At 34.7% G+C, this 21468-nt stretch overlaps 2 protein-coding genes across 3 annotated transcripts; both read right to left on the bottom strand.

The window, feature by feature from the left end:
- Positions 1–670: 670 nt before the first annotated feature.
- Positions 671–4577, bottom strand: LOC148695449 ((-)-alpha-pinene synthase-like). Its single transcript, XM_088697557.1, has 7 exons — positions 4276–4577; positions 3905–4187; positions 3288–3660; positions 2968–3186; positions 2729–2867; positions 1106–1354; positions 671–964 (listed from the first exon to the last, which is right to left on the bottom strand). The coding sequence occupies exons 1-7, from the start codon at positions 4555–4557 to the stop codon at positions 671–673; spliced, it is 1839 nt and encodes a 612-aa protein (XP_088553683.1). The 5' UTR covers positions 4558–4577.
- Positions 4578–17892: 13315 nt separating this feature from the next.
- LOC137735445 (putative disease resistance RPP13-like protein 1) lies at positions 17893–20512 on the bottom strand. 2 transcript variants are annotated; one of them, XM_088696335.1, is made up of 3 exons: positions 19098–20512; positions 18389–18638; positions 17893–18270 (listed from the first exon to the last, which is right to left on the bottom strand). In XM_088696335.1, the coding sequence occupies exons 1-3, from the start codon at positions 20394–20396 to the stop codon at positions 18266–18268; spliced, it is 1554 nt and encodes a 517-aa protein (XP_088552461.1). In that variant the 5' UTR covers positions 20397–20512; the 3' UTR covers positions 17893–18265. The 2 variants fall into 2 exon arrangements, with proteins under 2 accessions (XP_088552461.1, XP_068330969.2); XM_068474868.2 differs by having other exon boundaries at positions 17893–18638.
- Positions 20513–21468: the final 956 nt, after the last annotated feature.

The raw sequence follows: 21468 nt of genomic DNA on the forward strand, positions 1-21468 counted from the left end.
AACTCATCTTCAACCGATAATTACGCAATAAATATATGGAGTCCACTAGACCATTGTCTGGCCAATTGTAGCCCCCTCTTACCCGTTTTTCGAAACTCAACTCCTTAATTGCAAGAATTGATTCAAATTCAATGGATTGAAAACATTCAACGGTAGTTTAACTAAAATAACCAATAAATTTAAAGTATAAACTTAAAACTAATAAATTATTGAGAGGACTATGTTTAGTTTTTTTGGTTGAAAATGATATATGTATATGACTTAACACTGTTTATTTAACAATAATATTTTGCAAGAAAAAATACTAGACATGACTATGTCTAGCCTTTTCATTTGAAGATGCCCTAATTTGATATCTTATGGCAAAGTTAATAATTATGCAAAAAATATCTTTGTACGTAGCTGGGAAAAAGTTAATTAACGAATAAATATTTGCTGCCTTTTTATTTTTTTATTTTACTTCTTGCCAACTAATAGAAACATATGAGTACAGAATCAGAAAAGCCAGATACTAGTACAGTAACACCTAATCATTACGAACCCACACAAAACATATGATATTATGTGACGTGTTCCTTTTTATATGAAACTTGAATTGATTATAGACCCCGCATTGTCGGACATCATCTTCCATCAAAGTAGAAACTAGTACCACTTGGAAAAAACCAACTCAAAGTGGCACTGGGTTGATAAAAAGCGAAGCAATTATATCTTTCATAAATTTATCAACATGTGTGAAGCCGTCTCCTTTTTTGTAAACCAGATCCACAACCCTTGTCAAATTAAGAATACGCACGAGGACAAACTCTGGCACAGCAGTTGGTCTAAGTAACTCCTCGTTTATGTCCTTCCACATATCCACTACTTGTTTGTTAAACACATCAAGCGTCTTTTGCTCCGACACCCCATATTGCTTCATGTGGCAGTCAATACTAGAAGCTACATGCCCTCTCTCTTTGTCAAACTGCAAAAATTGAATCCCAAAGAGAATTTTAGTTACTTTTGTATATGCGGTACCCTATTTTTACGTTAATACAGTTTTTATTGTCAAACACTTTAATATAGTTGATATATTATTCAATATACTAAGAATAATATCTTGTACCTTGTGGCCACCAATGTCATCCATGAGCCTAAAAATGGTATTGGAAGCTCTAAGAATTTTAGGGTTATTGGACAACCACTGAAATACCTCATCCGTTACAATATCTCCCATGCCAACTAAACATACAATTGAAAGTAAGCTATTACCAACAGAAGCCGTTGCAACATGCATATACTCCTCCATGCTTGGGATGCATCGTTCCCGTAACCATCTGGCCTCATCAAAGTAAGCTTGGGCAGTAGCTTTCCACTGTATGCATGTGACAATTACATGTTAAACTAGTGTGAAAACTTAAACTTCGATAGTTAAACTAAGAAAAAAAAAATGAAAAAAAAGGAGACTTTGGATGTTGATTAAAACCTTGTTGGTTTTTAATTTTTGATCGAGGTCCCTGAAATTAATATGATAATTTATTTCTATATACGTTACTATATTTTTTAAATTAAAAATTAGATATTTTAGTTGTTTATATAAATGAGATTTTAAATAAAAAAATCATAATTTGTGGGATTAAAAATATTAAAATATAAATATACTATTGTGTGTGTGTGTGTGTGTGTAAACATGGGTACATTCATCAAAATTAACCAAAAAAATTATTGTATCAAAACATGGGTACATTCTTCAAAATCACAAAAAAAAAAGATATTAGGCTTAATAACATTAGTAAATTTCTTTGATTAAACTTGACATGGATACATTTTAAAATTTAAAATAAATTAAATTTAAAAATTAAAAAAAAAAGAAAAAAAGAATGTACCCATATAAGTTTAAAAATGGATTAGAAAAAAATTGAATAGATTTTATATATAAAAAAAAAAGGGTACATTTTACATATAACAAATTGGTATATTTAAGAATGAGTACATTTTAAAACGTTTTACATGAATGGGTACATATAATTAGATGGGTACATTTGGCAAAATAAAAAGTACAAATAAAAAAAAATATGGGTACAAATACAAATGAACTTTAAAAAAATATGGACACAAAAAGAAATTAATATATGGGTACAAATTAAAACTGAAAAGAAAATTGGTACAATTTAAAAAAGAATTACAAATTAAAAAACTAAAACTAAAAATATATGATAAAAAATTTAGTCATAAATATAAATATACTAATTGTAACATTTTTAACATTAAATGAATATATTTACAAATAAAAAATATTTTATTATTGAAATAATTAATGATGTTATTAATATCCAAGAACCTTGATCAAATTTTGAAAAGGAATAGGATTTTAATCAATGGAGTAGCAAAATGAAGAATGAGAACCTAATTTCTCCAAAAAAAAATAATAACGAAGTAAACTTCAATGTAGGAAAAAAAAATAATAATAATAATAAGGGCTCGTTTGATAACCCATAAGCTAAAAACTAAAAACTGAAACTATATTTAGAAAACTCAAAAAAATTAAAAAAAAATTAAAAAAAGCCTTCGATTGTTCTTTTTTTTTCACTGAACCCTAAACTCTAAACCTAAACTAAACAAATATTTCAATTTTTTAAAAAAGGTGAAAAGTAAAAAACGAAATGATTATAATGCTCAAGCTATTAAAAAAAAAAAAAAAAAAAAAAAAAGGTTAATCAAACTAGTTAAGCATATATGTGTTACATACAGCTTCTTTTGCATAGTGAACTCGGTATGACTTTCCTTCTATTACCATCTCTTCCTCAATTTCATTGAAAAGATTCACAAGTGAATGATAAAATGTCTGCATATAGTCCGGAAGTTCATCGATGAAATTAACATCCCACCTGAAATTTGCATAAACATAAAATCATCCTAAGTATATAAATTGTTGGCTTTAGGAAAGACGTAATCTTTATATAAAGCAATACTTTGTTTAAATCAAACCTTCTAATTGCTTCTGTAAAGATGTCGAGTTCCTCGAATGTACCAAATGCGTCGTAGATATCGTCCATTACTGTCCCCATAGCAATGACTTTGGCCATAACTTTTCTGGCGGTAGAGTAATGGGGTTCAAAAAATACTCCAGTTGTCCAAAAGTACAATTCAACTATCCTGTTTCTTGCAAACGGCATCTTTCTTTCAAACTCGAGTTCTTTCCACCATCTAAAACATTTACAAATTGGATCATAATTCATCCCTATAGGAATATTTTTCTTACAAACTATCTCTTATGCTCAAATATAAAATAAAAATGGACTTATTACCTAGTAATTTCACTCAGCTCCTTTTTGTGCAAAGATTGAACAAGGTTGAAATCCAACTTTGCAAGTTGTAATAAAGCTTCACTATGTGAAGCTTCTTCTTGATATATTGACATGTAATTCCTCACACCTAACCTCACTAGACCTTTTAGCAAAGGTCTTTCCAAGGCTTGAGTTATTTGAGCTTCCATTGAATAGTTTACACTGGTAGCAGTGGACTTGAGGTGAGTGGTGGTGAAAACATGAGCCTCTTCTAATATGTCTTCTCCATGCACCCTTAGATGTGTTGCTTCATAAAGGCCTAGCATACCCGGCACATCAGCAATTAAGCTTTCCTTGAAGCTACCATTTTCACATTTGAACTTTTGCAATGTATCTGCTTGATAATCAGAAAATGAAGACATAAAAATGAAAATAGAAAGAAAAAAAACCCAAAAATCACTCATGCACATAAAGTTCTTATAAATACATTATTTAATTAGTATATGCATGTACGTGCAAGTCGTGGATTGTCCTAACATAAAATCTTTCTCTTCATAAACCCTCATTTCCCATTAGTGTAACTTAGACTAATAATAGTGCTTGTAATAAAGAAAACCATATATCTACAAAATGCGTACCACATGAAACATTAAATCCATGTTGCCTTAGTAGCCGAAAACGAAGAGCAACATTGTATAGATCACCGTCATCATTAATGCCATCGTCGTTATATGCAGCATTATGTATACCTTCCAAAGCTTCTCTGATCTCTCTTTCAAAGTGGTATGCCATGCCAAGACGCTGGATTGCATCAATTAACTTGAGTTGTTGTGAAAAATCAACAGCTCTAGTGGTAAATACTTCATTACTCACTACTACTTTCAGTTCCCCATGTTCCCTTTGCATATGGCCATTGTTTATCTACATACATCAACAATTTAGTTAATTAAATAATCAAAAATATTGGAAAAAGTACAAATTTGAGAGCGAGTAACGTGCATGAGATTACAATGTCTTGTGAATCGTCGTAGAGTGTGAACCGATCGCCCCAAATGCTCGGGTGAAAATTTGCAGTAGGACGAGCAATTTCGGGCTCATTATCAGCTTGGATAGCAGATATGGTCTCTATTCTTTTTTTCTGATAGGAAAAACTTAGGTTGGGAAGTCGTACAGACAAACCTAGTGAAGGGGAAGGATCGAGCGAAAAGCTAGGGTTGAAGTCACACATTGATCTTGTTTTTAAAGAGTTCATTACGACTAAGCTCCCAAACCCTTCTAATTTTGATGGCATCTGAAGAATGAAAAAGGATCTTTTCGAATGCAGAAACTCACGGTGGGGGGCAGCAAGGGCTGCATCAACTCTTACTTATACTCAGTGCGGAGCCAAAAGTAATTTGAAAAATCTTTGAGGTGACATGTGGATTTTTTATCGAAGAAGACAAGAATGCCCAATTAAATTGGTGTGGCCCACATTTAATTCACAGGTAAGTTAGCCTCCTTAAAGACATGAGCGGCTGACAACGACATCATCAAGCTCTCCTACCCAAGCCAAAAAAAAAAAGTCAAAGACATTAAAGGTAACATTAATTACTAAATCATATTTTTAATACTCTCCTATTAAAGATCAACTCAAACAAGTAAAGATTTCCAATCATATCTAATTAAGGATATTTCAAAGAGCATCCCAACATATTATTATAACGAAAATCTTTGGAATTATTCTTTCATGATCTATTCTACTGATCACTCACCTTAGGTTATCCGTTAACAGGTTTACTTGCAGATAAACTGTTTCAACCCATCAAGCAAAAAATTTGTTGATAATTTTATACTAAAAAAAACCTTACTAGTTATTACAATAGTCATAGGATTTAATTTCACCTAAGTGAGATTAAAATTTTCCAAACAACATTAAAAATACCAAGGCACATTAAAAAATTCATAATAATTAATTTACAAGTATGAAATAGGTGAATCAATATGCACACTCTCGTGATCGCATACTCTACGCTTTGATGATGGGGGGCAGCAAGGGCAGCCTGCGAGCAGCCCGCTCGCTTGCCAGGAACATGCCACATGTGCGGTATAGATGAGTCGAGCATGGGGTAGAGCAACCTAGACTAACAGGTCACGATCGGAGACAGCCGAAATTTGCATTGCCCCAGCAGAGGCAAATTCAGGAAGAAGTTGAGAGGCTCCTAACAGAATGATTGTGCAATTTCCAGCACAATAAGGCTACTGACAAGGCACTTCGACGAGACATAACTAACATAAGTGGGTCACCATTCACGGATGAGATCGAGGAGACAGATCCACCTCACGAGTTCATTATGCCTCACTTCACTCCAAACAAGGGAAACAAAGATCCGAATCAACATCTCAAGCATTACCGTTGTACCATGCTCCTCTACAAGAATAACGACGCACTCATGTGCAATTTTTTTGCCACAACTCGAGTCTAAGATTGAGAGTGAAGAACAATAAAACTTGATTGATGAGTATAATAAATTCAACAATGCCAATTGTTTCTCTTGTGCTTTTTTCGTAAAATCAACATCACACTAACAAATCGAATACTAAAACAATCCATTGAATAAAAAATTATTGAAAAGAAAAATATAAATTCAAAGTTTTGATCATCTTAAAGTACAATCTTCAAGACCATGTGATAGTTGTTATAAAAATTCAATAGAAATGGGGAGATTGGGAAGTTGAAAGAAAAAAAGATTGCAAAGGGACTTGAGTTTTATAACTTTATATGCATTTGGACAGATGGATTAGCAGTAAATTTGAAAAACAAGAAAAATTTAGTGACTACAAAAGGCATCTTTGTGTTTTGAACTCAACACTCCAAAGAAAAAGAAAGCCCAACATTTCCACTGCACCAGCAAATGAATTATGATATCTCTTACATTTTTTGTATTTATAAATTATTTACAGGATATAAAAAATTTTGGGGGCCCCTTCGAAGTGGGGGCCCTAGGCGGGCGCCTACTTGGGCTGCCCTCAGGGCTAGCCCTGGTTGGAGGTGAGGAAGAATACGAGACTTTTAGGATTTATTGTTTCGGAAAGTGACGACTTGATTTGTTTCTTGGTGAAGAGAAATGCTAAGGTGAGACTTATGCGTCTTCATCATTTCATATTTTGACACAATATTTTATAATGTTGACATGTAAATTATGCCAAAAATATGAGGTGACGGTGAAAAATCACACTTTTGAGAAAGTTTCCTTAACATTTCTCTTTGGCCAATAATTGAGTGGACACCACAGGTTAATCATGAGTCTTACCCTGTAATTTAAGTGACAATTTCTTATTAGTTGCTTGGTGTGAGAGCGACAGAGTGTGGGTTTGGTGACTTTCGATCGGCTTCCTACCATGACATTACTATATGAGACTTGGAATTATCTTCTTTGTGAGTGTGTTATACCTGAAATAGTTAATCATATGCCTGAAACAGTTAATCATGTCAGGTATTTCCATAAACTAAAACAAACAAATCAGTTGGAATCATATACTCAACTTATAATGTATTTTAAATAACTTCTCGACCGAGCTCAAAATTTATAGTTTACTTTTATTGCCTATGAATGATAATTAACCAGAACATCACTGTTGTCTTGTTTATGTTAAAAGTTGAGTTGGGATTTTACTTTTAGACGGGCAGATACAACACGTGATTAGTTAAATTGATCACCTGATTAATTAATCTTAGGAGTGGAATCTTTCGTTTTTTATGTTTTCATGTCATCAAGCATGTTGGCTAAAGATTCGGAACAGAGAGAAAGAGACCATGTGTGAGTCACCAAATGCAATAGTATAGTTATTGTTGGTCATAAGTGCCAGCAGAAAGAGACACTCACCAAAGTCTGAATATTTGTTTAATATTTATTATAGCTCGTGTGGAAATCGTCTATTATTGACCAAGTCCACAGCCAACTTGAAGTTTCTCTCCTTTCCCACTAAATCAAAAAATCAAAAAATCAAAAAACATGGAAGAATAAAAATAATACTAGAGATACGACATAAAGTTTTCCAAAGTAAAAGCTACTACATACATCACAAAGGACCACCTATCAATTGGTCGAGTAAAGATGGCCTTGCACTTTTGTAATGATCTATTTATAGTCGTTGATATAGGTTTGTTGCGTCCATCGTATTTTTATGACAGATTTATATTGATGACGTTTTGTAAGGTAGGTCACTGCTTGTGATAGCCGTATAAGAGTTTACTATTGCTGGTTTGTGCAAATTTACTCCAGATCAATTTCTTGATCACTAGAGCTAATATACACGATCAACTACTCTGTAATTGTTTTTGAAGTTCAATGAAATATAACTCTCTAAACCATTCTCACTCTCCATTGTAGAACAAAAGCCTAACCGATGAAACTGCAAACACATTGATTGAGAAAAATTATTTTTGACGAACGGAACATGAAATTGACGTTTCGGAAGCTTCACCTTGTTCAAAATGTATATTCACAGGTGGATGAAGGTTAAACTTCATTGGTGTTGATAACTTGTATGTAATCTTGCAGAGTAAGCTAAGTAAAGATATTCTAGAGAGAGAAATTTAGAGAAAGAGAGAAAGAGAGAGAGAGAGAGAGAGAGTTTGTTTCAATTGTATTTTTATTTCCTTTCTCACCGTGTTAATTACAACAACAAACCTTGTATTTATACCTTACAACCTCAACTATCTACCTTAATACATAACCATTGATCTGATGACACTTGTCATGATCTTAGACACATATCAACTCTATCATCCCCCCTCAAACTCATGCTTGGAGCAACCTAGCATGAGATTGGAACAATTGAAGCTAAATTAAGGAGAACACAATCCCTTGGTAAACATAAATGCATATTGATGTGCAGAATTCACAAATTGCAACAAAATAGAACCTTGATGAGCTCTTTCACGAACAAAATGACAATCAATCTCAATGTGTTTAGCCTTAGAATGCAACACTGGATTTGTAGCTAAAGCCATTGCAGATACATTATCACAATGAAGAACATGAACTCCAGAAACATAAATATGCAAATCTTGAAGTACTTGCTAAATCCAAACGACTTCAGCAGTTGTAGTAGCCATAGCCTTATATTCCGCTTCTGTAGATGAACGAATGATTGTGTGTTGCTTCCTGGAGCTCCAAGAGATGGGAATAGAACCAAGAAAAATGACAAAACCTGTTGTAAAACGTCTGTCATTGGGATCGCCGACCAAATCTGCATCGATATATGCATTTAACTGTAAGGAACCAGGTCTGGAACATAACCTTTGGTTCATAATGCCTTTGAGATATCTCAAAATCTGTTTGACAGCAGCAAAATGAGATTCAAAGGGAGACTGCATAAATTGACACACCTGATTTACTAAGAAAGCAATATCATGCCAAGTGAATATCAAGTATTGAACTGCCCCTACCACACTTCTATATACAGTGAGATCTAATACAGAATGACTGCCATGAGTAAGTAACTTCTGATGTGGAAGACATGGTGTGGTACAAGGCTTGCAATCTAACATATTAACCTTGATGAGCAAATCCCTGACATACTTGTGTTAATGAACAAAGAGTCCCTGAGTTTGATATTCTATTTGTAAACCAAAGAAGAAGTGTAACAACCCCAAATCCTTTATGTCAAACACTTTTGCCAACTGATCAATCACAGTGTAAACATGAATATTATTATTGTCAGTGAGAATATCATCAACGTATAAAAGTAACACAATGAAAAAACCATCAACTAACTTCACGAATAATGAAGGATCTGCATATGAAGGTTTAAACCCCAAATGAACCAAGAATTTGCAAAACCTGTCATTCCAAGCCCTAAGTGCTTGTTTTAACCCATACAATGACCTTTCCAATTTGCAAACATAATCTGGAAAGTGAGGATCAATAAATCCTTGTGGTTGAGACATATAAACTTCCTCTTCAAGAAAGTCATGGAGAAAAGCATTTTTTACATCTATTTGTTTAAGCTTCTAATTCTTAGAAGCAGCTAAAGACAAAACTAATTGTACTGTGGTTGGTTTAACCACAGGACTAAAGGTTTCTTAGTAGTCTAATCCAGCCTCTTGAGAATAACCCTTAGCCACCAACCAAGCCTTATACCTTGTCACTGTACCATCTGGATTTTTCTTAATCTTGTATTTCCATTTGCAACATACAAATTTTTTATTATCTGGAAGAGGAACTAATTTCCAAGTTTTTTGTTGAATCAATGCATCCATCTCCTCTTGCATAGCTTGCTTCCATTGAACAGACTTATTTGCAAATGTAAAAGGTTGGGGTTCTTGAATTGATAAATCTTGAAGTAGTTAAGCATTATACACCTTCTTCTTGACAATACCAGACTTGGACCGTGTTTGCATTGGATGACAATTGTGAGTTCCAAGCACAACATGTTGAAGATCAACAACTTGAGAAGTAGTGGTATTAGGATGGTCTTCTGAAAATAGTGAAGATGTAGCCTCTGGAAGAGAATGTAAAGCATCTTGAGGAGGAACAAGGTCACCATAAATGGATTGTTGAGTTGGGCAGGACTGAGTAACAACCTTGGAACTAACAATGCCAAAAGTGGAAGATAGGGACACATATGGAAACGGAACTAAAATAATAGACTAATGTAGAAAAGTGTCGGGATGAGAAATATGCACTGACTGTGAAGAATTACACTCAGATATTGCTGGTGGATGGAGAGAACTAACTTAATTTATAAACTTTCCTTCATAAAAAAACTACATGTCGAGAAACAAGTAGTTTATTACCCCTAAGTGAGAAACAAATGAACCCTTTGTATTGTGCATCATATCCCAGAAAAATACACTCAGTGGTTTTGGGTTCTAGTTTGTTACTTCTATAATGCTTCAAAGATGGATAACACAGACAACCAAAAATTCTCAAATGATCAACTTTTGGCGGAACACGATATAGGGATTCAAAAGGTGACTTCATGTGTAAAACTGAAGTAGGCATTCTATTTATAAGGTAAGTAGCAGTAGTACAAGCATGGAACCAAAATTTTGAAGGTTAGAAAGCTATGTGAAGAAGTGTGATAGCTATCCCTACTATATGCCTATTCTTTCTTTCTGCAATCCCATTTTACTCTGGGGTATAAGGACAAAACTTTTGGTGAATGATACCTTTATCCCTAAGAAATTGTTGAAACTGACTACTAATGTACTCCCCTCCACCATCACTTTGCAGAATCTTAACATGTGAATCAAATTGATTTTTAACAAAGGCAAAGAACTAAACAAAAGTATTGAAAACTGCAGCTTTATTGATAATAGGAAATATCCAAGTAACCTAGTACACTCATCTATAAAGGAAACATAGTATTTGAACCCTTCTATAGACAAGCTAGGTGCAGAACACCACATATCTGTGTGGATTACTTCGAAAGGTAAAACAAACTTTGAAGCAACAATAGGAAATGGTAACTTGGTAAACTTGCCTTGCAAGCAAGCAGTACAAGGAAGACTAATATTGGATTTCCTAATAGCTACAGTAACCACTGAGTATGTAGGATGGCCTAACCTGCAGTGCCACAAGTCATTTGACACTTTTTGACCAATGAAAGCAACTGGACAAGGAGATGAAGTGACAGATCCTCGAGACTTTATTATAGGAAAAGGATAGACAACATTATTACTTAGTCCTTGGTAGAGCATTTTCCCGATGACTTTGTCCTGTATACAGAGAGAACACTCATCAATATTACATTTGCATTTATTGTCTCGACATAACTGATTCATAGACAATAAATGTTGAGAAATTCTAGGAACATGCAAGAGAGAATTGAGCTTAAATTGGTGTGAAGTAATGTTAAGACAAGAACTGCCAATGTGTGATATAGTTAAACCTTCACCACTGGCACTAGTCACAGTCTCATTAGATGGATATGGTGTAGCCATTTGGAGATTGGAGAGGTCCAAGGTCATGTGGTTAGTTGCCCCTATGTCCAGTAACAAATACTCTTACTGAGGAGTAAAATATGAGGGACGTGAGTTTACTTGCATGGAAATCAGTTGATTAGAACTGGAAAGAACCATCATAGAATGATGATAGACTTGAGCCATTGCATGATGATGAAACTATGGTGATGGTGAAGAATGAAACTGAGGCATATTAGAAAACTGATATCCCTGATAAGACTGTCCTCCTTGAGGATGAGTGAAGCTCTGAAATGGAGACACATGATATGACTAAACTTGAGAATTATTCATGTCAAAACAAGTGGTGGTAGTATACCCCACTCTATGACAAATTTGATAGCCATTCTGAAAGCAATTAAGAGCAGAGTGCCATTTGCGATCACAAATTTGACATACTTGCAAAGGATTATAATTTTGTGATGTAGTTTATTGTTACCCTGATGACGGATAAGGTTGAAAACTCTAAGCATGTTGAGACTAAGCACCATTGATCTGATAACCTTGTGAAGTCTGATAATAGAATTTCTTTCTTTTGCCTTTAGGTCTGTAATTGTTGCCTTGAAAATTGTTGTAAGAACCAGAACCATTTTGAGAAACAAAAGCTAATGGAGGATGAGTCATATAAGGTAATGGTAACTGTTGAAACCCTGGAGATGGTTGAAAAACTACATTAGGCATATGTGCCATTGGAGCAAAAGACATTATAAATCCTGAAACATTTCCAAATCTTGAACTGGATGACAAAGGTAAGGTTTTTGAGCCCAAAGGATCTCCTTGATCATAACCATAACCATGAGTATACATAGCAGTCATCAATGAACTTGGGGTGAGTTACTTTGTCCAATGTGGCTTCTTCAGCCTTGAGTTGAGACCGAAGTTCCTTAATAGAGACAAGACTTTCTTGACCTCGAATGACTGCCTTAATTGTATTATAATCGAAGGGAAGACCCCTCAATGCCACAATCACAATGTCTTCATTTGAAATGAGTACACCAATAGCAGCTAATTAATCCCTAGAGTCTTTAATCCTCTGTAAGTACTTGTCAATAGACTCAGACCCTTTCTTGATATTCTGTAAATCAATCTTGAGCTGAACAATACTAGTTATGGTGATATTAGCAAACCTTTCATGCGAATTAGTCCACATCTCCTTAGAACTTTGACAGCCAATCACACAGGAGAGTGCAGAAGTAGACAAAGTGGCGGATATTAAGGTCATCAAAGCCTTATCATGAATTTTCCAAATCTTGTAGTCATCAGACGCAGATTGAGTATTATCAACAATTTCAGTTTCAGAATCTGAATCCTTATACTTGGCAGGGCAAGGAATTGTACCATAAACAAATCCAATTATACCATTTCCCTCCAGAAGTAGATCCATTTGAAAATTCCAAGCAACATAATTAGAATCATCCAGTTTAACAGTGACAGTGTTACCAACACTTGGAATTAATGAAGATATTGGCGATTGTGTAAGTGCAAGTTGATTAGAGGTCACCGTGATTCATAACAGGACAAGCAGTGTATAAACTTGCAAATGAAGAAATTGCAATTGAAGTAACAAATCAACAATTAAGCAGTGATTTCAACAATCAATAACTACTACCGTAGAGTACTAGCTCAAGACAACAAGTAGTCTAGATTATAACAAGAAATCCCCAAATGTTAGGGTTTCGTGAATCAATTTTCAGAATTTTCACAAATCTGAGAACAGCAACTTCACAATGCATAAGCGAATTAGAGAGGTAAACAATCAAGCAACCGTACAACAATGATGAGAAAATACCGACAAGAAACCTCCAGAAATCGCCAGAAAACCTCTAAGATGCAGAGAAGTAGAAAACGACGGAGACGACGATAAGACCATTGACTACAATACACCGAAGACAACAACGAACATCGTAGTAGCAATGACAAAGATGAGCAGAAGCAATAGGATCATCAACCGGAGGCATTGGCCAAGTCCAGCGATGATACCATGATAACTTGTATGTAATCTTGTAGAGTAAGCTAAGTAAAGATATTCTAGAGAGAGAAATTTAGAGAGAGAGAGAGTATATTTCAACTGTATTTCTATTTCCTTTCTCATTGTGTTAATTAGAACAACAAACCTTGTATTTGTACCTTACAACTTCAACTATGTACCTTAATACATAACCATTGATCTGATGACACTTGTCATGATCTTAGACACATATCAACTCTATCAGGTATCAGATTACAATCCTTCCCTTCTTTCACAAAGAAGATAATGGTGATGCTGTTTCACAAAAGCCATGTTCTAAAAATAATCTAATGATCAAATAATACTAAACTGCATTTGTGCCTTCAAGAGACAATTTTTGCATTTACAGCATGGTGTTTGATTATGATATGTGATGTGTAAAATATCATTTAGTGTGCATCTCAGCCAAGGCCAATACTTTATATTGTTGAATTTAACTACCAAATGGAAATAGAGAGCCTAAGCTCCTCACATCATCATCTTATTTCCTAAATTATCATTTTTGAGATACACCCCCTCATAGATCAATGTTGATACAATGGAAAAAGGTTAAGGAACAAAATTCAAATAGATTGCTCCCACCATCTATTCTCTTAACCCTCTCTATCGTGTTGAAACTTCTGCCCTTTCACTTTTGTAAGGTTCCCCAAGCAGCTTCTACTTTCCTCTATTTGAATCCTCTGTAGCAGTAAGAAAATACTTGTATGACATGAATGATTTTGTATCAAATGGTACATAGCACAGACAAAAAAAAAAAAAAAAGAACGAAATTATTGTGAAGAGTGTGGGTGTATGAAGAAAAGTGGGTTGAATGGTGAAAATGTAAGGTTTATGTTGAGAGTATGGAGTGTGAGGGTGTTTATGAAAAAATATGTGGGGTGTAATGTATAAAGATAAATTTTAATTGAAAAAGTAAATGTAGAGTTTATTAAGAATATGGGGTGTATTCAATAATGTATGAGGTGTTAATATAATAAGTCTAATTTAACTGACAATTTCCGAGTAGTAGGTGGCCAATAATTCACTGGACCCCACACACTAATCATAGTCTTAAATTTTTCGATAATTTAAGTAATAATTTCCTAGTTGTTGGTTGGTGTGAGAGCGACAGAGTGTGGGTTTGGTGACTTTCGGTCGGCTTCCTACCATGACATTAGTATATGAGACCTGGAATTATCGTCCTTGTGAGTGTGTATGCCTGAAACAGTTAATCATATCAGGTGTTTCCGTGAACTAAAACAAACAACTCAGTTCGTAATTATATACTCAATTTATAATGTCTTTTAAATAACTACTCGACCACTGAGCTCAAAGTTTATAGTTAATTTTTATGTTCCTTTGAATGATAATAATATAGTTGTTGTTGGCCATAAGTGCCAGCGGAAAGAGACCATCACCAAAGTCTGAATATATGTTTAATATTTATTATAGCCTGTGTGGAAATCGTCTATTATTGACCAAGTCCACAGCCAACTTGAAGTTTCTCTCCTTTTCCACTAGATCAAAAGATAAAAAAAACATGGAATAAAAAAAAAAGTGTCCTATCCACACATCTTTGATAATTTTTATCCGTTGATTTTCTTCAATTCATTCGATCTGATAGCCAAAAATTAAAAAATATGTGAAAAATAAAATGAAATGTGTGGATATCACATCCCAAAAAAAAAAATAATAATGCTAGAGACACGACATAAGGTTTTCCAAAATAGAAGCTACTACATACATAACAAGGACCTCCCATCAATAGGTCAAGTAAAGCTGGCCTCGCCCTTCTGTAATGATCTATGTGGTCGACCATATAGGTTTGTTGCGTTTATCGTATTTTTGTGATAGATTTGTATTGATGACGTTTTGTAGGGTAGATCATTGCTTGTGGTGCCGTATAAGGGTTTATTATTGTTTGTTTGTGCAAATTTACTCCATATCAATTTCTTTGTCACTGAACCTAATATACCCGATCAACTACTTTGTAATTGTTTGTGAAGTTCAATGAAATATCACTATATTGTTTCTTGTCAAAAAAAAAAAAAAAAATGTGATGTGTGTATTTGAATTTTGATAATAATGGATCATCTAATTTAAATGATTAATTTTTGGTTTATTGGTGTTCTCTTCCCAAAGTTTGAAAATATTCTAAGTTTGAATTTGTTGGAGGTCGGCTAGAGTTCATATAATTAAACTCCAAATAAAAACGATGCTTAATGGTAACGAAGAAAAAGTTATATGATTGACCTAATTATAGAAACAAGAAGACTATATTCGACCGTTAAAGATAATAATTGTATTACATAAATGTATGTTTTGTAGTCAGTCCTCAAAATAAATAAATAGTGCTAATTGTATTGTTATTGGTCACCAAAGACCCAACGTATGTTTTGTAGTCAGTCCTCAAAATAAATAAATAGTGCTAATTGTATTGTTATTGGTCACCAAAGACCAAACCATATTACCAACGTTGGCTTAGTAGAGAGGAAGGAAAGTAGCGTAGATCGATGTAGACAATAGACAGGGCACCAAAGACCAAACTATACTGATATGTATGTAAATATATTGGGTATCTTTTACATATCTTTCACTATTCTAATTGTGTACATATGAACTTCTTGTTGACTTTGTCTTCCAAGTGATATCTCAATGTGATATTGGCTAAATATCAAAGTGGGAATTTTTATTGTTTGTGTAAATCAAATAGCTTGTAGACAGTGGCGGATTCAGAATTCGAACTTTGGGGATTCACAATGTTAAGTATCAATTTTTAAATAGAAACAAAATTTTAAAAAGAAAAATGGAATCAAAATTGACTTTCAAGGGGCATGGTTATAAATTCTTAATACATATATAGCAAGAACTAGGGGTAGGTTCAAAATAACCGAAAACTAAAAAAAAAAAAAAAGGGACCAAATACCTAACCGAAACTGAAAAACTGAAAACTGAACCTAAACCGAAGAAAAAAAAAGGAACCAGAACAAGGAAAAACCAAACCAAACCGAATCCCCTTACACCTTATGGATGTATGCTCATAATGATTCTTTTGTGAAACTTTGTTGCAAAGTTTGAAACTAAGCCTAGGACGTTTTCAAGAAGCATACTTGGTTCAATTAGGGTGGACATTCCATTGGTTATATTGAAAGTTTTGAAAGGCTTTGGAACTTAAAAGCGCTTCTATATTGGTTTGGTTTTTGAATGGATATGGTGATCATTTTTTTTTGCAATTAAGGTTGTTGATAGAATATGATTGGTTTATATGATCTTGTCTATGTACAGCCTTCCCACTTTTCCCAGTTTCCTATTATGTCTACTAATGCAAAGTCTATTTTCTAAATTTCATATTAAAAAAAGATCAAGTTTTATAAAATAAAATAAAAACAGAACCCGTAGCAAAACCGAACCGAACAAAACCAAACTGAAGGAAAAAAAAAAAAAAAAAAAAACCCGAAAGAAAATCGAGCAGATCCAAACCGAAGTTTTGATTTGATTTCAGTTTTGGCAATATATCGAACCACCCCCAGCAAGAACTGCACCCTCTAAATGACCTAATGAGAATGAGCTCAAAAGGAAACCCAGCCCATAATAATCATGCCTAACAACCCATTAGAAATGTAATAGGCCCAATAGCCTAGAGTCTAGTCAATCTTCTCCACCTTGCAATAGCTCTTAACTTTTGATAAACGAATAATGTTACATTTATTATCTATTTGTATTATATCTCGAATAGATGTAGAACTCACCAATACATGTATGTCCCTTCTTAGCAAGAGAAATGATACAAATGATGATATAAATAGATAGTAAGAATAACATTTTTGTTGATAAACAGCAAAGCAAGTATGAAAGCCTCGTACAATTGCAATGTTGACTGACTGTTAAGAGTGGTTAAGTGGACTTTAATATACTAATTTTGAATTTGAAAAGACGATTTTATCTTTTATCTAATCCGATTTACCGGTAATTAATTAATTAAAGAGTGAAAACTATAAGTATTAATATACTAAATTAGTCATAGGAATTAGATCAGCAGATGTTCTTAATCACTTAAATTACAAGTCAGTTGATGCACGCTATAGTATTTATCTATTAAAATTAGGGGTGTGTAGAATTAGGAATGTGCTATCCACACACCCCATTTTACTTCTCATTAGGGATGTGCTATCCATACACCCCATTTTACTTCTCACACACCCCTTGTTAATTTATGTCCGTTGATCTTCTTCAATTCATCTGATCCAACGGTCGAAAATTAGAAGGATGTGTAAGAAGTAAAATAAGGTGTGTGGATATCACACCCTTATCCACACACCTGTAAAATTAACTTCAACTTATGTTGTTGGGGCATATTGCCACCAAAAAAAGGATCAGGATCCTCTCCTGATCTAGGATGAGGATCCTCCTGACCAAGGAGTGTAAGCCGTTGGATTTCATACAACGGCTACAAACAGGAAGGTCCCTTTAAAGTTATAATAATTATAACCATTGGATTTTTATCTAACGGCCCACATTCCTTGATTAGGAGGATCCTCATCCTTAGATCAGGAGGGGATCCTGATCCCCAAACGAAAACGACTGACGCAACATTTATGCCACCTCACTTAAAGCTTCTTGTGGCTGTCACCGCAGCTTTAGCTTTCCAAAAATCAGATACATATTTTGTGCAATATTTGCAGAACACACTATGAAATAATCCTCCATCTTTGTTACTTAAATGTGCATTGTTCAATTTATCGTAAGTACTGAGATTATTACTCCAATATTTATACACATTAAACACAAATGTCTTGTGGAAAGATAGAGAAATTTGCAAAGACACAACCTGATAAGACCTATATATATTTTTTCTGCTCGTATCTTTTCCTTCCAATCTGTAACTATGAATATATCATCATTCATACTTTCGGCATAATTCTAGGTTGCACGTAAAATCCTTAAGCTTTTATCATCTTCTGGAACCTGATTGGGCTGCAAACAGACGAGCCCATCTTTACCAATCAGTCTTTGTCTAGGCTGTATGTTCACCGGTCTCACCTGGGTTCTGCATTCGTTTCCTACTTAATCTTGCAGCAATCAAACATATGAGAAAGATGGCAGGCAAAAGGGACAGTTTGAGAGGATTATTAGCACGCCGAATGTAATAAAGGTATTGAACTATCGAGCAAACACACTGAGCGATACCTCCGAGTAACCCAAAAATTTCATTGGCAGAACCAAAAAGCATGTAACATCCCCTCTTCCTCCACACCACGTTATTTTTCCTGCGTTTGTAAATCAGCTCCCATATGCAAGTGAGTAGAGCTGCAATAGCCAAGAGCATTCCGAACAGGGCATACCTCGGCCTTCTTGGGGACGAAGCCTGATCAAAAGCAGCTGATAAAATCTCCATGCAAAGGCTAGTGACTAAAAAGATCCACTCTGCTGAATTTGCCTGCATAATAAATTAGTAATGAGTTCAATTAAAAGATCCACAAATAATTATGCAAACGAAAAGAATAAATTGTATTTTTGTCCGTCACTGAATACCATGTTGTTAACTGATGAAATTGAACCCAAAATCAGATTTTCTCCGCATGGTTTGACGGAAACATCGCATGTTGGTTACATCAAAGGTTATAAACTGAAGAAAATTCTAAAACCGCTAGCAGAATGACTAACTGGTAGTTCCACTTGATCAATGCCTAAATTTGAAGGAAATGCGATTTTGGACTCGATCGTAATCGTTAATCAACAGCCGTATAGGTATTGCCTTGAGTGCTAAAGTAGAAACTGTAGTTACGAAAGTGAAAAATGGTTCAAATTGAAAGAACTAAAACTGTAGCATGTAGCATGTAGCAAAACCAAAGTGTTGGTTAACTATATGTGATGAAGGCTTATGCAGTTGGAGTACCTCTGTCCTAGCAGAGCGGCGTTTTTGATGTGATTCTCTCCCCTTCTGCCTTAATTGTTGTAGTAAACAAATTGGGAGAATGCGAGCAATGGAGGGTAGCTCCCAAATGTTGGTATGTAATATGTGATGCCATTCCTCAGAACCACAAGTTGTGCCTCGTAAGAGACCCCCTAGTGCTCGTGCAATCAAAGGTAAACCATTGCACTTACGTATTGCAGTTTCCCTATCAGTTTCTCGAATGTTTGAATGTTCAGTGGTGTTACCGTCTCCCAAAGCATGTTTTAAAATCAACGACCAACAATCTTCATCGGACAGCGGCTCTAAATAGTGAGTAGGTACACAGCGCACGATTGAAGCAACCATTTCACTCCGCGTTGTTATCACAACCTTACTTCCCCCTGCCGCATAGAGAAAAGGAACTTGCAGGAGATTCCAATCATGATAGTTCTCGTTCCAGAGGTCGTCCAACACAAATAAGAATCTCTTTCCCCTCACTTCGTGTTTTAGTTGGACCTGAACAAAATTTAGATCGGTAATGTCACAAACGGTCGAAGTGATTGACTCGAGCAGGGTTTTAGTGACCCTAACAGCATCAAAATCTTCGGAAACGCAAACCCAAGCTTGAATATCAAAATGCTCTTTCACTCTTTGATCGTTGTATACGAGTTGAGCAAGTGTTGTCTTACCGATCCCGGCCATTCCCACTATAGTAATGACAGAAACATTATTCCTGCTTTCGGCATCAGAGATCAACAGTCTTGTCACCTCTTCTTTATCACCATCTCTACCAACTACAAAAGATTTATCAACCAAACAAGTTGTTGGCATCTGTGAAACCTTCCGAACACCCTTTCGGAGACCAAGAACATCCTTTTCGTTTCCAAGGAATTTTAATCTATGATATAACTCCTTTATCTTATCTTTCATGCGTTGGTCAAAACGACTGAAAGGCACAGAGAGGAAGTTCCACACCTGAGTTACAACGGAATGATCTTCTGCTGCCATCTTAAGCCCGAAAGCTTCAGCATCGATATCATCCAGCAGGACGCCCGCATCACAGACCGCTTCTCTCAATTCATCAAGCCAGTTTCCGACGGAAGGGATCTCAAACTCCTTCTGGTGTGCGTCATCGAGCACTGCGTCAAGGGTTAACAACGTCAGCTTGAATTTCTTCAGGAGTGACTTGTCAAGCTTCTTTGGCCCAAAAATGTCCCTGATTTCGCGCGAATCAATCCGTTTGCAGAGCTGCTGGATGGAAGCAGAGAGAGAAGCCTCTCCGGCATCCAAAGCTGCAGCCATTTTTGGCAAATAAGTTGAGATTCTAGCGTCTTCGATTGCATTGACTTGGAGATATTGTTGTCCACACAGCACGGTTACCCGTCAACTGCTTCTACTTCGAAAGTTATTTTTTTTGGGCGTTGTACTAGTTTCTTTTGAATAAAAATTGTCTTCATGATAAATAATTATTAATGAGTGGCAGATACAGTATTCTAATCTCGTGAGATTCAAGTAGAAGATTCAAGCGTGCGCCGCGCGCAAAATTTGTAGTCAATATCTCTTAAACTGTGTCTGACTTAGGCATCAAAATGCCCTCTAACAAATGCCACGTTCGAATTAGTCAATTGATCTTTCAATAGTTTTTCATTTCGGAATTTTTTTTATCAGTTTTACATGATACAAAATTTGCATCCACAACTACAAATTTAAAGTGTAAGTACAATTTTGTAATCATTTTTAATATAATAATATATTAAACGTAAAATGAGGTAACAAAATTAGTTTTGAACTTCTCAAAGACCTTTTTTCGAATATATTTACATTAATGATATTATTTTATTCGTTATGTTTGATTACTGTTTTAAAAATTTCAGTGTTAAGAGGTTGGTCACTGGGTTTAATTCATAAGGGTTTGAAATTTTAAAAAGAACACATAGACCTACGCACCCGTCCAAGCAGTCACTTAGGTCGCATACTCTCACTCAGACAAAAAAGAGATAATTTTCATTTTATTTTTTATTTTTTTAATAAATTGTAAGAGACTTGTTGAATACTTGGATGAACACCCATTATATTTTGGTTCCTCATATTTTCAATATGTTATGATATTTTCTAATTTATATGTCATTTTATTTTTTCATTTATGTATCCAACACAATTATGTATTTTTTAAGTATAAACATACGCTTATTTATACGATATATGATAAGTTTACTTAAATCTGTGCTTAAACCCCACTTAGCTGCCTGGACATTGGACTCCATCCACCGCTCAACTAGCGCCTAACGTCTTTTAGATACTTGTTTTCAATTAGTTCTAATACTTTATAATCTATATGTCATTCTATTTTTCAATTTATGTATTCAAACACAAT

This window comes from Pyrus communis, chromosome 7 (assembly GCF_041283825.1).
Source record: "Pyrus communis isolate YQ-2024b chromosome 7, ASM4128382v1, whole genome shotgun sequence".
NCBI lineage: Eukaryota > Viridiplantae > Streptophyta > Magnoliopsida > Rosales > Rosaceae > Pyrus > Pyrus communis.